The sequence below is a fragment of the Pongo pygmaeus genome, chromosome 6 (genome assembly GCF_028885625.2).
Source record: "Pongo pygmaeus isolate AG05252 chromosome 6, NHGRI_mPonPyg2-v2.0_pri, whole genome shotgun sequence".
Lineage (NCBI taxonomy): Eukaryota > Metazoa > Chordata > Mammalia > Primates > Hominidae > Pongo > Pongo pygmaeus.
In genome coordinates, this window is record NC_072379.2 from 141,441,838 (window position 1) to 141,456,321 (window position 14,484).

At 43.8% G+C, this 14,484-nt stretch overlaps 1 protein-coding gene across 1 annotated transcript in view; it reads left to right on the forward strand.

Annotated features, from left to right (window-relative positions):
- LOC129041607 (uncharacterized) overlaps positions 1-12,005 on the forward strand; it is a gene marked incomplete at its 5' end in the record, with an annotated part of 28,191 nt that extends 16,186 nt beyond the window's left edge. Inside the window, 2 exons of the mRNA XM_063667917.1 lie at positions 1,937-4,012; positions 5,823-12,005. Of these exons, the coding sequence (XP_063523987.1) occupies positions 1,937-2,370 (434 nt within the window). The remainder of the gene's footprint in view (positions 1-1,936; positions 4,013-5,822) is intronic.
- Positions 12,006-14,484: the final 2,479 nt, after the last annotated feature.

Here is a 14,484-nt window from a genome sequence, read left to right on the forward strand (position 1 = left end):
CAACTTTATTAGTTTAATAACTGAAGGCTATCCTTTAAACAGATTTTTAAATGTACAATATAGTATTGTAATCTACAGACACAAGGTTGGACAGCAGATCTCTAAAACTTCCTCATCCTTCTTTATTGAAATTTTATAGCCACTGATGGCAGCCGCCCATTTCCCCCACTTCCCAGCCCTTGGAAATCACCACTTTCATCTTCACTTACATGAGTTCAACTTTTACGTTGCCTCATATAAGTACAATCATGTAGTATTTGTCTTTCTGTGCCTGACTTTTTCAACTCAGCATAATGTCCTCCAGGTTTAGCCACATTGTCACGTATGGCCAGCTTTTCTTCTTTTTAATGCTTAATGATATTCCATTGTATGCATACACCACATTTAAGGTCTGAATATTAAATGTATAGTATCTTATTGTTTCTGTGAAACCATCTGTCACACAAGTGACAGGGTCATTTGCAGAACAGCAAGCACTGAGTATATGAATGCACATTCGTTTGAAGTTCAATTCTGCTTCACAGAGAAGGCTTCAAAAAATAATTATTTCATTATTTGTTGTTATTTTACTATACAAAAATATAATTTCCTTTTTTTTTTTTTTTTTTTTTGAGACGGAGTCTTGCTCTGTTGCCCAGGCTGGGGTGCAGTGGTGCAATCTTGGCTCACTGCAACCTTGCCTCCCGGGTTCACGTGATTCTCCTGCCTCAGCCTCCTGAGTAGCTGGGATTACAGGTGCACACCACCACGACCGGCTAATTTTTTTTGGTTTTTTTGTATTTTTAGTAGAGATGGGGTTTCACCATGTTTGTCAGACTGGTCTTGCACTCGACCTCATGATCCGCCCACCTCAGCCTCCCAATGTGTTGGGAATACAGGCGTGATCCACTGCACCCAGCCTTTTTTTTTTTTTTTTTTTAATTGTTACTGAATTAGTGGTGAGAATCCTGACCAAGGGAGTACTCCCTATGAAATATGACACTTCAAATAAAATGAGAGCACTTTTTCTTATCCTGGAGCCTGCCTCTTCTCTCCTCTCCCCACATCCCTCACACATCAAGACACCTTTGTGCCCACAGATCATGGGCAGTGCTTGGCAGCCACCAGCATCCACACAGAGAGGGCCGTCAGCAGCGTGAGGTGGTTCTGCCTGCTGCGGTCTCACCCCAGGCACAGAAAGCAAGAGCCCTGGGTGGAGCTGAAGGTGCTCAGCTGGGCTTGTCAGGAGTCCCATCTGTCGGTGAATTGAAAAGAAACAGAGCAAAACAACTCCTCCAATGGTGATGAGCCTGCCCCTGGGATTTGGAAACTTGGTAACAGAGAAAACCAATAGAGACAAAGGATTTTAAACAGGATTATGGTCAATTAAGCAAATTAGAAAAGGATACTTGAAGGAGTATTTGGGACACAGGAGTCAAAAACACCAGGAAGACATGAGAAGTTTCCCTAAGAGTCTAAATTAGAGAAATATTTAGATAACTGACACCAGTGTATGAATGAGGAATTATCTCATCACAGGGATAAAAGTTACACTGAGTTACAAACTGCTTCCAAAAAGGTTAAGAAAAACTTGTAAGGCTGTGTCAATTCAGACAAAAGCATTCTTCCCATTCAAACTGTTCACTGGTGCATTCATCTTGAATTTGACCAGCCGGGGAAGGGGCGTGGCCTCTCCTGACAGAAAGGCTCTGGGGCCCAGGCAGGGAGAATGAGGTCTCAGAATGACTTCGTTGAGAGTCCTGTTCCCCCTTCACTGATGCACAGACCCAGAAGATCCCTCCATCCTGTAGCACCTGCCATGAGCCTCGGGCTCCTGTGCTGTGTGGCCTTTTCTCTCCTGTGGGCAGGTGGGTCCTGGGCAGGGCCCCATGTGTGGATTTCAAGGCCCAGCCCATTTCCATTGTGGCTGCAGCATCGGCTTTGTTCTTCTCTGCAGGTCCAGTGAATGCTGGTGTCACTCAGACCCCAAAATTCCAGGTCCTGAAGACAGGACAGAGCATGACACTGCAGTGTGCCCAGGATATGAACTATGACAACATGTACTGGTATCGACAAGACCCAGGCATGGGGCTGAAGCTGATTCATTACTCAGTTGGTGAGGGTACCACTGACAAAGGAGAAGTCCCCGATGGCTACAATGTCTCCAGATTAAACAGACAGAATTTCCTGCTCAGGCTGGAGTCGGCTGCTCCCTCCCAGACATCTGTGTACTTCTGTGCCAGCAGTTACTCCACAGCGCTGCACGGCCGTCTCCTCTCTGCACATAAAAGGCAGGGAGGTTCTGCCCTCCTGCCCCACCCCAGACTCAGGGATGCCCTGGGCAGAGTTCTCTGCACCAGGAAACTTGAAACCCCATCGTCATGGGTCTGAGGCCCCAAGGATGAAACAGGATTTGTATTTCAGATCCATCTAGGCTCCCATCTCTTCCTGGTTACCGTGTTGCTTCCTCTCTCTAGGGTTTCTCCCAGCCCCCACCCTCACGTTGTCTCTCCTGTGGCCCCCCTTTCCCATCTGGGCAGTCACCCTCCAAGGCCTTGCTGGGTCTCTCCTCCCCTCACCTCCCTGCCCCTCTCTACTGCAGCCATGAGGGCAGCCCCTCTTCTGTGCCTCCTTCCTTCCCACCACAGAGACTTCAAAGGCCATTTCCTCTGCCCTGGGCTGGAGCCTTCCTTTCTGCAGTGGCCAACTCCTACCTGTGCTTCAGATCTCAGCATGAGCAGCCCTCCTGTGGGAAGCACGCCCTTGCCTCCCAGCTGTGATCAATTTTTCTGTTATAAGCACTGATTGTAACATGTGTTTGTTAATCAATAGAGTTGAGCACAGTTGGAGTTTTCCAGTTACTTGTCTGGATATTTTTCTGCTCAACTCGATTTTAAACTCCATAAAGGGGAAGGCTGTGCTTATTACATTTACCAACAGCTGTTCCTGGCATGAAGGGAGACCTATTTCACAGGTAATGGATGAGTTAATGAATGACAGGCTGATTGAGTGATGAGCGGGTGGATGAACCAATAACAGGAACACTCCAGGTCCGCTGTACCCTGGCAAAAATCTAGAGTTAACTGTGCCTGAGATGCTCTGCTATGAGCTCTTCAAAAGGCACTCGCTTGTTGAACAAGCGTTGGACCATTCATTGTGCAAGCCAGTTTGTCAGTTCGTCTAGGAGTTTCCAATTTTAAATATCACATGTTCTTCAAACTCAATGAGGGCAAAGTCTGCATTATATAATTCTAATATCTAAGTTATTTTTTAAAGTTTTTGGTTAGGAACCAAAAAGGAAAGAAGAGGGAATATCTTTAGACTTAGGAGTTTCTTTATTGAAAATGTATTTATATAAATTTTTCTTGGAAGAACAGGTAGGGAAAGTCATGACTACACAGCCTTATAGGTGCTAATTTCTGGAGAAGGTGCCATGAAAAATAACAAAAATGAGAACTGTATTCTAGAGGGAACATTGTGGCTGTCCTGAGAGCATGTTCTGACCCCAGGAACCAAAGCCAGGAGTGTGTTTGGCAACTCAGAGTGCAGCAGACAATTCTTGGCCCCGTGCATTTGGGATGAGACTGGAGACAGCTAGACAAACTGTGGACTGGATGTTCTACACTCTCAATGCAGGACTCTCTGAAATCCCACACATTAGTGTCAGGTAAATATACTCCCACTATTAAGACAATTAAAACAAGAACCAGTGAAGAAAAATGAGTAGAAACCATAAGCAATTGAAATGTATGAAGACAAGGAATTTTGCCATTAAAAGATATAAAAGTTAAAGAGCTATATTTAAAGGAATACGAGAGCAAATTGACATGTGAACAAGAAAAAGGAGACTGTCAGAAATCATCAAGGAAACATTAAAAAATGAATACAGTAATGATTAAGATTATCATTGAAAACAAAATGGAAATGAAGAAAAGATGACATGCTTCAAAAGAGATTGTTACTGAGGTCAAAGACAGATCTGAAGAAGTTATCTAGAATGCAGCATGGAAAATTAAACAGGAAACAAGAAAAGGTAAGGGATAAGGAATAAAACACTTGTGGGTTCTAGTATATTAGGATACATAAAATATTTTGTTGGAGCTTCCCATTTTTCTTACACATGGCTGAAGTGTCACAAAGAGAAAGTAGAGAGAATGATAGGTGATAATTATGAGACATTAGCTGAGAATTTTCAAGACGTGTTTCAGGACCTAAATCCTCTGTTTCAACAAGTTAAATGAATATGAAGTAGATGAATACATATGTTAATGGTGAAATTTTGGAACACAAATGACAAAGAGAAGATTTTAAAAGTAGCCCAAAAGATAACTATCTCACAGCGGAATAGACTGAAAGGAACAGTGAAAGTCAAGAAAGGAGATTAAAAATAAGCATTAAGTCAGAATTATAATTCTCATTCATTAAATATTGAGATTGAGGTAAATATATTTATAGGTGGAGAAAGAAAAAACACTGTGAGATTGTCACCAAGGTATCCTTTCTGAATTATAGTTAACAAAGATGGGAAGTGGTCCCAGAAGAGAGGCATGAGGTGCCGCTCCTGAGGGAACCCATGTGATGGGACAGCCCCGTTGGGCACGTGTGACTGGGGGAATGGAGGAGGCTGGGGCATCAATGGGGATGGCACAGGAGACTCTGACTTGCAGGAAAGACAATGAGCTCACCTTTTGGTGCCTTGTGTTGGCGAAGCTGTTGACACATCCTAGAGAACATGCCCAGCAGACAGAGGAGTGGCTGTGGGATGAGGAGATAAACTCAGAGATGCAGCATGAGGCCTTCGGGTCCAGACAGCATGAGAGCCCAAAACGATGATACATGCACTGATGTTGTTAAAAAGGATTTTTTTTTTTGTTTTGAGGCAGATTCTCGCTCTGTCGCCCAGGTACTGCCCAGTGCAGTGGCACAATCTCGGCTCACTGCAAGCTCCGTCTCCCAGGTTCGAGTCATTCTCCTGCCTCAGCCTCCCAAGTAGCTGGGACTAGAGGTGCCCGCCACAACGCCCGGCTCATTTTTTGTATTTTTAGAAGACACGGGGTTTCACCATATTAGCCAGGATGGTCTCGATCTCCTGACCTCATGATCTACCTGCCTCCGCCTCCCAAAGTGCTGGGATTACAGGTGTGGGCCACGGCGCCCGGCCTAAAAAGGAATTTATAGGCTGGGCGTGGTGGCCCACACCTGTAATCCCAGCACTTTGGGAGACCAAGGTGGGCAGATCACTTGAGGTCAGGAGTTTGAGATCAGCCTGGGCAATATGGTGAAACCCCGTCTCTACTAAAAATACAAAAATTAGCCTGGTATGGTGGTGTGCGTCTGTAATCCCAGCTACTCGGGAGGCTGAGGCAGGAGAATCACTTGAATTCGGGAGGCAGTGAGCCAAAATCACACTGCTGTACTCCATTCTGGGCGATGGAGCAAGGCTCTGTCTTGAAGAACAAACAAGCAAAAAGCAAGGAACTCATAAATATTTAAAGGAGTCATTTAAGTATGTCCTAAAATAAATCCTTTGTTCCTGTCGTTGTGTGGATTGAGAAAGGATGTGATGTTACTGTGGGACCTTCTGTGTGGGAACAAGGACATCCCTCCTCCTCTGCTCCTGCTCACAGTGACTCTGATCTGGTAAAGCGCCCATCCTGCCCTGACCCTGCCATGGGCACCAGGCTCCTCTGCTGGGCAGCCATATGTCTCCTTGGGGCAGGTGATTCCTTAGACACCAAGCTGTCTCCTGTGTGTGTGTGAGATGGGTGAGAGAGAGAGAGAGACAGAGACAGAGATGACTATAGTTGTTTTTCTCATTCAGTTCCCAATTTCTGTCTCCACAGATCACACAGATGCTGGAGTCTCCCAGTCCCTGAGACACAAGGTAGCAAAGAAGGGAAAGGATGTAGCTCTCAGATATGATCCAATTTCAGGTCATAATGCCCTTTATTGGTACTGACAGAACCTGGGGCAGGGCCTGGAGTTTCCAATTTACTTCCAAGGCAAGGATGCAGCAGACAAATCAGGGCTTCCCCGTGATCGGTTGTCTGCAGAGAGGCCTGATGGATCCATCTCCACTCTGAAGTTCCAGCGCACACAGCAGGGGGACTTGGCCATGTATCTCTGTGCCAGCAGCTCAGCTACAGCACTACTGCTCCAGTGTCAGCTTGGTTCCCTAGGAAATGGGGTTTCTAGAACCTGAATGCTGACAAATAAGAGTTGTATATATGTATACCATGCAACCTGCATTTGAAAATGTATGTACATAGTGCAATGACTAAATCTAGCTAGTTAACATATGCACCTCAATCCTTATCCTTTCCAGTGGTGAGAATACTTAAAATGTACTCTGTTAGCATTTTCCCAGAATACAATCCACCGTTACTAACTCTAGTCATTTGTTGTATAATAGATCTTTATAACATCTTCATCTTATCTGAGTGAGATTATGTATCTGTTGACCAACATCTTCCCAACAGTCCATCTCTACTCCAGCCTCTGCTAATTACTGCCCTAGTCTTTGGATTTGAAGTAATTTCCCTGAGGTCTTTAACTCAAGACAATGGGGGAATTTTCTCTATAATGATGGTTATATTATTTTTGTTTTGTTTGTTATTTTACATCTTGCAATATAGTGTTTATTGCAAATATAAATAAGTATATTGTAATAAAAATCCTTCACCTCTCTTTGGGTAAAGCTACAGTTCACATATTCTAAATTTCACGCTGTGACCAAAGCTGACATAATTATGGATCATGGGTTTCTGGGAGTCCTCAGAGACAGCCCCGTATACCAAGGTTAAAATAGAATATTCCAGACCCAGCCAGGACAGAAGTGCATGGTCCTGCATAGCTCCTTGGAAAATTATAGTTCCCCAAATTCAGTTATTGGATATTGTGGTGCCAGAGACATCAAATGTCTTTCTCTAGCAAATGATGGTCCTTGGCAGGGATTGTTCTGAACCCATTACAATTTTGCCATCATCAAATCACTCCTTGCTGTTACCTTGTGTCTCCTGGGAGTGAGGACGCCCTGGGCACAGATGTAAATTCCCTGACCTTTGGATGCTATTTCAAGGACTTCCTAAGACCTTGTGTCCATCTTTTTCCACCTTTATCCACATGACCCCTGAGACCCATGCTCCCAATAGTGGACCAGCTCTGATTCTTAGGCTTGAACAGAACTCAGACCACAGCTGTAAACACTGTTGCTGAAAAAAGATGTAAAAAAGGTGGGCAGGGCTTCCTACCTACACTGAGGGTGAACATACAAGGGCAGAAAGGGAATATTTTATTAATAACTAAAAAAAGAAGAAATACAAGCCCTGCTGTAATGAAATGCGAACTGTAGCTTCACCCACAGAGAGGTGGAAGATTTTATTACAATATACTTATTTATATTCATAACAAATAATATATTTGAAAAAATAAAACAAAAAGTAATATAAGCATTATTATAAAGAAAATACCCCGGTCTTCTTGAGTTAAAACCTCAGGGAAATTAAGTCACATCAAAAGACTAGAGCAGTAATTACCAGAGGCTGGGGTGGAGTGGGGTGCTGGGGAGATGCTGGTCAAAGGATACAAAATTTCACCTAGATAGGAGGAAGAAGTTTAAAAAATCTTTTATACAACAAAGTGACTAGAGTTAATAACAATGGACTACATTCTGGGAAAATGCTAACAGAGTTGAATTTTTTAATTGAACAAAAGCAGAATGTCCATAAGATTATTTTGAATCAAAGTCTGGAAGCTTTCAAACCAGCTGGCATAGCCTTGTGTTCTCTGATCTCCGCAGCTTCAGAGGACTTGGCAATCCTTTCTCTGTACAAACACCCCTTTGTCCACCCTAAGAACTAGGGACACACACTCTTATACTGTCATGAAAACAACAGGCTGTGCTATAGTTGCTGGTAACTCGTTTTAAGCGTGTTGAGTATGAAGCATTGAATAAGATTGAAAGCTGTGCTCCTGAGTCTGGGAATGTCCTGGAGCCAGCTGGTGTGTCTCAGAAGAGCCAAATAGGCAACGCTTCCCAAATCCTCATTCAATGAGGTCATGTTGACAGCCTGAAATCTGCCATCGTGGCTGTGTTGATACCGTAGGAACTCACAAATGCTACTAGGCATGGCCCCACCCTCACAGACATCCAGTTTACGAGGACATCACTGGAATGTTTTCTGATACAATGATGATCCTATTAGGGCATGTCTTATGGGGCCAAAAAGGCTCAGAATCCACCATCCTTCTGTTTCTTCTCCTAGAAGCCATAGTCTAAGGGAATCTCAAGTGATCCTACTTCTATCCAATCGCCAAATTCCCTTGCTCTGTGGGTCTGTGTCTCCTATGAGCATGCCAATCTGAAACAAGACAACTATTTGGAATGTAGCTAACGGAAACAGGGAACCAGTCCATTATTTTCAAATTATCCTTCCTTGCATGGAATATGCAGATGCTGCAATCACTGGGAACAGAGATGCGGCAAGCAGAAACTCTGGGCTGTGAGTCACTTTATACTATAGTGCACCACTATTCCTCTGTGGCACTGACAGACCCTGCAGCATGGACTAATTTGCATAGGAAACAAAGCAGCCCCCGACCAGTCAGGTACGACCCTGGATTCATTTTGGGCTGAGAGGTCAGAAGGATCATACTCACCTTAAATATTATCCTCTCCAAGCTACAATACTCCCACTGTCCATCTTAGTCCCAGGATGTTGTTCAGAGCTCCAGAGAATCCCTTCTCTTGGGGCAGAATCACCAAGGTTGCTCCCTCCAGACTTCCGCAGTCTCCAGCAGGTATGGGGCACAGGTGCCGTTCTGTCTCTCAGGTAGAGAGAGGCATCATGTCAAATGATATTTGTATAAGAGGGATTAAAATTCTAAGGCTCCTCTCAAATATTTGACATAGTTTTCTTTGCTTCTTGTTTCATTCTACAGTCTCACAATTTAGGAGAGCGATTATTTTGCGGTTGCCTTGTTGACAGCATTGGGGAAGGTTTTTGTGGTTAAATTAATTTAAACAATAATTTTAATGGTGTATTTCTTCTGTTCACGATAGAACAGTGAAAGCAGTCATTTACACATCCTGTGATGAACGTGTTGTTTAAGGTTCATGATCCACACCTAACTTTCAATCTGGTTGAAATGAAAAGGTGCAGAATTAGGTGGCACGTGAGCAAGCTATGAGAGAGGCTCATGCCAATTACTGTGGGATTTGGAGGGAGGGAGAGATGACCTCTGCTTTAGACCATGCTTCACAAAGGAGTGGGAGTTTGTCCATGGGAAACTGCAGAGGAGTAAATACCAGCAGCTTCTAACTGGGGTGGAGTGAGTGCTGCGGGAGCAAATCCTTGGAACAGAAAATGGTGCATTTGAGCTTTCACAGAGGACAGTGGAAAGAAAAGTCATATAGGCCACAGTGCCCTGGCAGGCCCTGTTTGCTAATGATACTATTTTGCACCAGCGTGTCCTTATCTCACACCACTCCTCAGCCTCTTCCAGAATAATCTCTTCCCTCTCCGCTGCTCAGATCAGCAGATGTGCCTTGTGCAAGTTACTCATTTCACATAGCAGGCCTTTTGCTGGTCTTAATTATATCCATCCTTACTTTCCACATTAGATACTGTGTATTGCCTTGCAAATGATCCTACTTTTTATATTCCAATTTTTCACTTGTTAATACATATTCGACCCCTTCTTGAAGGTCAAGATGACCTTGGAAATAATAAGGCTATCTCATTATCTGGTCACTTTTACTAATCTTGATTTTTATGGTAACGTTGATTGTCATTTTGGGGGACATGTTTGTTTATCTTGAATTTTATTGAGTTTCCTCAAAGCATCATTTTGAGTTCTTTGTCTTAAAGGTCGCATATCTCTGTCTGTCTAGGGTTGGTCCCTGTTTTATTTTTTTTTGAGAAATTACTGACTTCAACAGATGCTGTAAACTACCAGGATAGAGGAAGTTTTTGTGATTTCATAGCTTGGATCTTCTTTATTCACGGCAGGGAATTTTATTTTGGGGTCAAGATTGTTGAAAATGGCATAGTGAAGAAGGTAGAGTCACAGGAGTTTGCTTTATGTACTTGAGGAAGAAGAAACTGAGATTTGGGAAAAGTCAAGAAATGGGAACCTGATCGAAGATGACTGCAAATAGTAATAGAGCAGAAAATGATGAAAAGTGGAGTTCTATGCACCATGAATGCTCTTCGCCCCACTCCAGAAGTTTTCGACACCTAGAAAATATAAAGAAAGGACTGATAGCAACTGGCATCACGTTGAGGCCAGTCTCAGTTGGGAAAAACACCAAACAGCCGCTTGTCTCGTCTAAGAACTCTGAAGTTGGTCCTGATGTCTTCCTTCTGGACTCTGGCCCTGATCTTAACTCCTCAGGGAAGTCAGGTACTTCCCAAAATACAGAGAAGGTCAGATTGCCCTTGGTTTTGAAGGAGAAAATGCTCTGTGCTTCTCCCCAAGATAAACTCTGCTTTCCTAGGAATGCTTTATAACACTCGTCATCCAGATCTGATTACCTTCTGTGACCAAACAGTTTCCGAAGATTTTGTAAAACTCAGTGGCCTTTCACATCCTCTGCGTTTGCACTCACTGTTTCCATGGCCCAGAAGGACCTTTATTTTCCCACGACAGAACCAGACACTGCTCATCTGCCAAGGACGGGCTCCCACCTGTCTTCCTCTTCACTTCTCATCCCGGCATTCTCTGGCACTCTATGATATCACTGTCTTCACTTCATAGGCCAAACCAAGAATATAATTGGAACTGCCTGATGTTTATAACATGAATCAATTCAAGTCCACTTATATAGACCCCTGGAATATATGAATTCCTATCTTCTCTTTACAAGAGACTTCTACTACATGAAACATACTGGAGAGTCTTTAGGGGTAGGCTTAGTTTTCTACACAAATTCTGCAATATCCTAAACAATTCTGTCTTCATAGTCATGATTGATGACTTGTTCTCTAAAGTACCTGAACTGCGTTTAAAGTCAGAATTTGCAAATGTTCTTCTGAGAAAAAAGAAAATCATTACATCTGAGTAACATTTATCCAGTCTCACAATCTTGCCAAAAAATATTTGTCACCATAACCACACTTTCCATGACCACATCTTTAGAGATTTGGTGAGACTGGAAACATCAACAATGGTCCTTCTCAGAAATCAACCTAAAACACTGAAAGAAAAGTAGCTGTGCTCAGTAATTGAACCTGATCAGCCTTGCAAATTAAAACACATTGTGTGCGTGTGCTTGTGAGTGTGAGTATGTTTTCTTGTGGAGATGCAAATAGTTTCTGTGGGTGGCATTTGCTAAGCATCACTGGATCACTGGTAGAGTTCACAGGCACTTTCCTAACCCCAGGGAGTGATGGGAAATGTCACAGCCACTGAATCGGCCTAAGTTATGACTGATAGGGTTGTTTATTTTAAAATTTTACAAATTCAGAAATAAATTTGTAAACTCAAGAAATGTGGCCGGGTGCAGTGGCTCATGCCTGTAATCCCAGCACTTTAGGAGGCTGAGGGAGGTGGATCATGAGGTCAGGAGTCTGAGACCAGCCTGGCCAACATGATGAAACCCCATCTCTACCAAAAATACAAAAATTTAGCTGGGCGTGGTGGTGCACCCCTGTAATCCTAGCTACTCAGGAGTCTGTGGCAGGGGAATCACTTGAACCTGAGAGGCGGAGGTTGCACTGAGCCGAGATCGCACCACTGCACTCCAGCCTGTGCGACAGAGCGAGACTCCGTCTCAAAAAAAAAAAAAAAAAATCAGGAAATCCTCTCTTATAAACCACACGATGTAAAATTTACTGATATTAACTTAAATACAAAATATGAAAAGATTGGGCCTGATTAAGCAAAAGGAGCCAGGGAACAATGCAGTGTTTCTGGGCTAGGTGGGCTGGACATCCTCACATTGTTTAATTAAGGGTCTGTTTAATTTTGGCTGCTCTCTAAGTGCAATAATTGTTTATTTTGTAATAAAAAGATTGGTTCATGTATCCTTTTGCCTCACTTGGCCCAGGGTGAATTTGAAGATCAACCCTAAATTGGCCTTCTGGGGAAAGCATAGAGGGTGTGAGGATGAGGGTTGCATGGGTGGGAGTGGGGCATCTTTGTTCCTGATTTGGACAATCTTGAGCTCATCAGGTCAGGTGTGAATCCGTGAGACTGTGGAACGTTGGCCACTTGGTGGCGCTGTGGCTCCACAATGCTGCAGGGAACCCTGGAGAGGGGTGGGAAGGTGGCCAAGAGAGGAGGGCTGAAGCCTATGCTTGGCTGCCTGCTGACTTCAGGGGAGTGGTTTGATTCAGAGTGGATCCCGGGTTAAACACAAACTCCCCACTGCCAGAGAAGAGCAGAGGTGCTGGAGGCCTCAGTTTGCACCAAAGAGTAGAGTGTCCCAGTGTCTGCTTGGGCAGTGGATGGTGAAGGAGCTTCAGCCACAAGGGCTGGGAATCAGTGTCAGGGCAGGGACAGGGCAGGCAGAGGAAAGTAAGGTGTGATGTGGACATGTGGGGCCTGCTCTCCACCCACCAAACCTTTAGTTTCAGGGCTGTGCGGGACAGATGCACGGAACAGCTGAGCCTGGGACCTGCCAAAGGGTGCAAGGGGCAGTGGTGGCCTGCAGGGAGAGAAACTCAGAAAGGCCAGTTCCCGTAGGAAGCTCCAGAAACATTCCTGCCCCCACTCAGTAAGTGACCGTGAGAGACATACTGCCAGCCAGAAGGGTTCAGGCCCTGGAGAGCTGATAGGCTTTTCCCAGGCACTTTCTGCTGCCCCTACACGTGATCTGCTTTAATATTCACATAAATTATGCAGGATAAGTATTATTTTACCTGTTTATGTATCTGAAGGAAATCAGCTGTCCTGGGTCTCATATTTAATAACTGGCTGAAGACTGGGTGCAGTGGCTCACACCTGTGACCCTAGCACTTTGGGAGGCGAGGTGGGCAAATCACCTGAGCTCAGGAGTTCGAGACCAGCCTGGGAAAATTGGTGAAACCCTATCTCTACTAAAAATATAAAAACTTGGCCAGGTGTGGTGGTGCACACCTGTAATCCTAGCTACTCAGGTGGCTGACGCAGGAGAATCGCTTGAACCCAGGAGGCAGAGGTTGCAGTGAGCTGAGATCATGCCATTGCACTCCATCCTGAGCAACAGAGTGAGACTCTGTCTCAAAATAAAACAAAATAAAATAAAATAAGTCTCAAGCCTGTTCCTCCAACACCTCTCCTTAACCCCTTCTTTGTAGCTCTGTCCTTTCACCTTCTTTCCCCTTTTACAGGTCCCCATTAACAGGTTGTGAAGTTCATGCCTCATACATAATCAGTATAGTCTCTTCCCTGAGAAGTCCAAGGAACATGTGACTTCCAGGCCAAGCATATACGTTCATCCTTCATTGAGACACAAAAAAAGTGTAATTTTCTGGCCAGGCATGATGCTTCACAGCTGTAATCCCAGCACTTTGGGAGGCTGAGGCAGGTGAATTGCTTGAGCCCAGGAGTTCGAGACCAGCCTGCCAACATGGAGAAACCACGTCTCTACTAAAAATAAAATAAATTAGCCAGGCATACCGGTGGGTGCCTGTAATCCCAGCTACTCGGGAAGCTGAGGAATGGGAATAGTTTGAACTCAGGAGGTGGAGGTTGCAGTGAGCTATTGTGCCACTGCAATCCAGGCTAGACAACAGAGCTAGACTGAAAGAAAGAGAAAGGAAGGGAAGGGAGGGGAGGGGAGGGGAGGGGAGGGGAGGGGAGGGGGGAGGGGGAGGGGGAGGGGAGGGAGGGAGGAGGGAAGAAAGAGAAAGAGAAGGAAGGAAGGGAGGGAGGGAGGGAGGGAGGAGAAAAAGAAAAAGAAAAAGAAAATAAAAGGGGTGGTAATTTTCTGAACTGTAGACTTCGTGTAATGGATGCAACATATCTTGAGAAAAAGGAACACTAGTATTGTTATTCACTAGTTAATTTATTTTATTCTTTTATTCAATAAACTTTTTTGGGGGACCTACTTTGTATAAGATACCCTATGTCGTCAAATAGAAAATGAAAAAGAAAAATATCTGCAGATGATGGCAGATTTTAAAAAATAAAAAAAAGAAAATAAATTAAGAATATTTTAAAATAAACAATATTTTTTGGCTATTTATAACACTAAGGTCTGCACTTATTTTCATTTTTCAATTGTTTCACTTAGTGTACTTAGTTTTTGAATGTATATATTTCCTTTCTTCTTCTCATTCTCTCTTTGGTTTCTCCTTCTCTCTTTGCCAGCTTGTATTTCTTTTTTTAAAAACTTTTGGTAAGGACATTTAACATGAGATCTATCCTCTGAACGGATTTTTAAGTGTACAAAACAGTGTCATAGTCTACAGACACAAGGTTGTACAGAAGATCTCTAGAACTTCCTCATCCTGCTTAACTGAAATTTTATACCTGTTGACAGCAACTCCCCATTTTCCCCAACTCCCAGCTCTTGGAAAG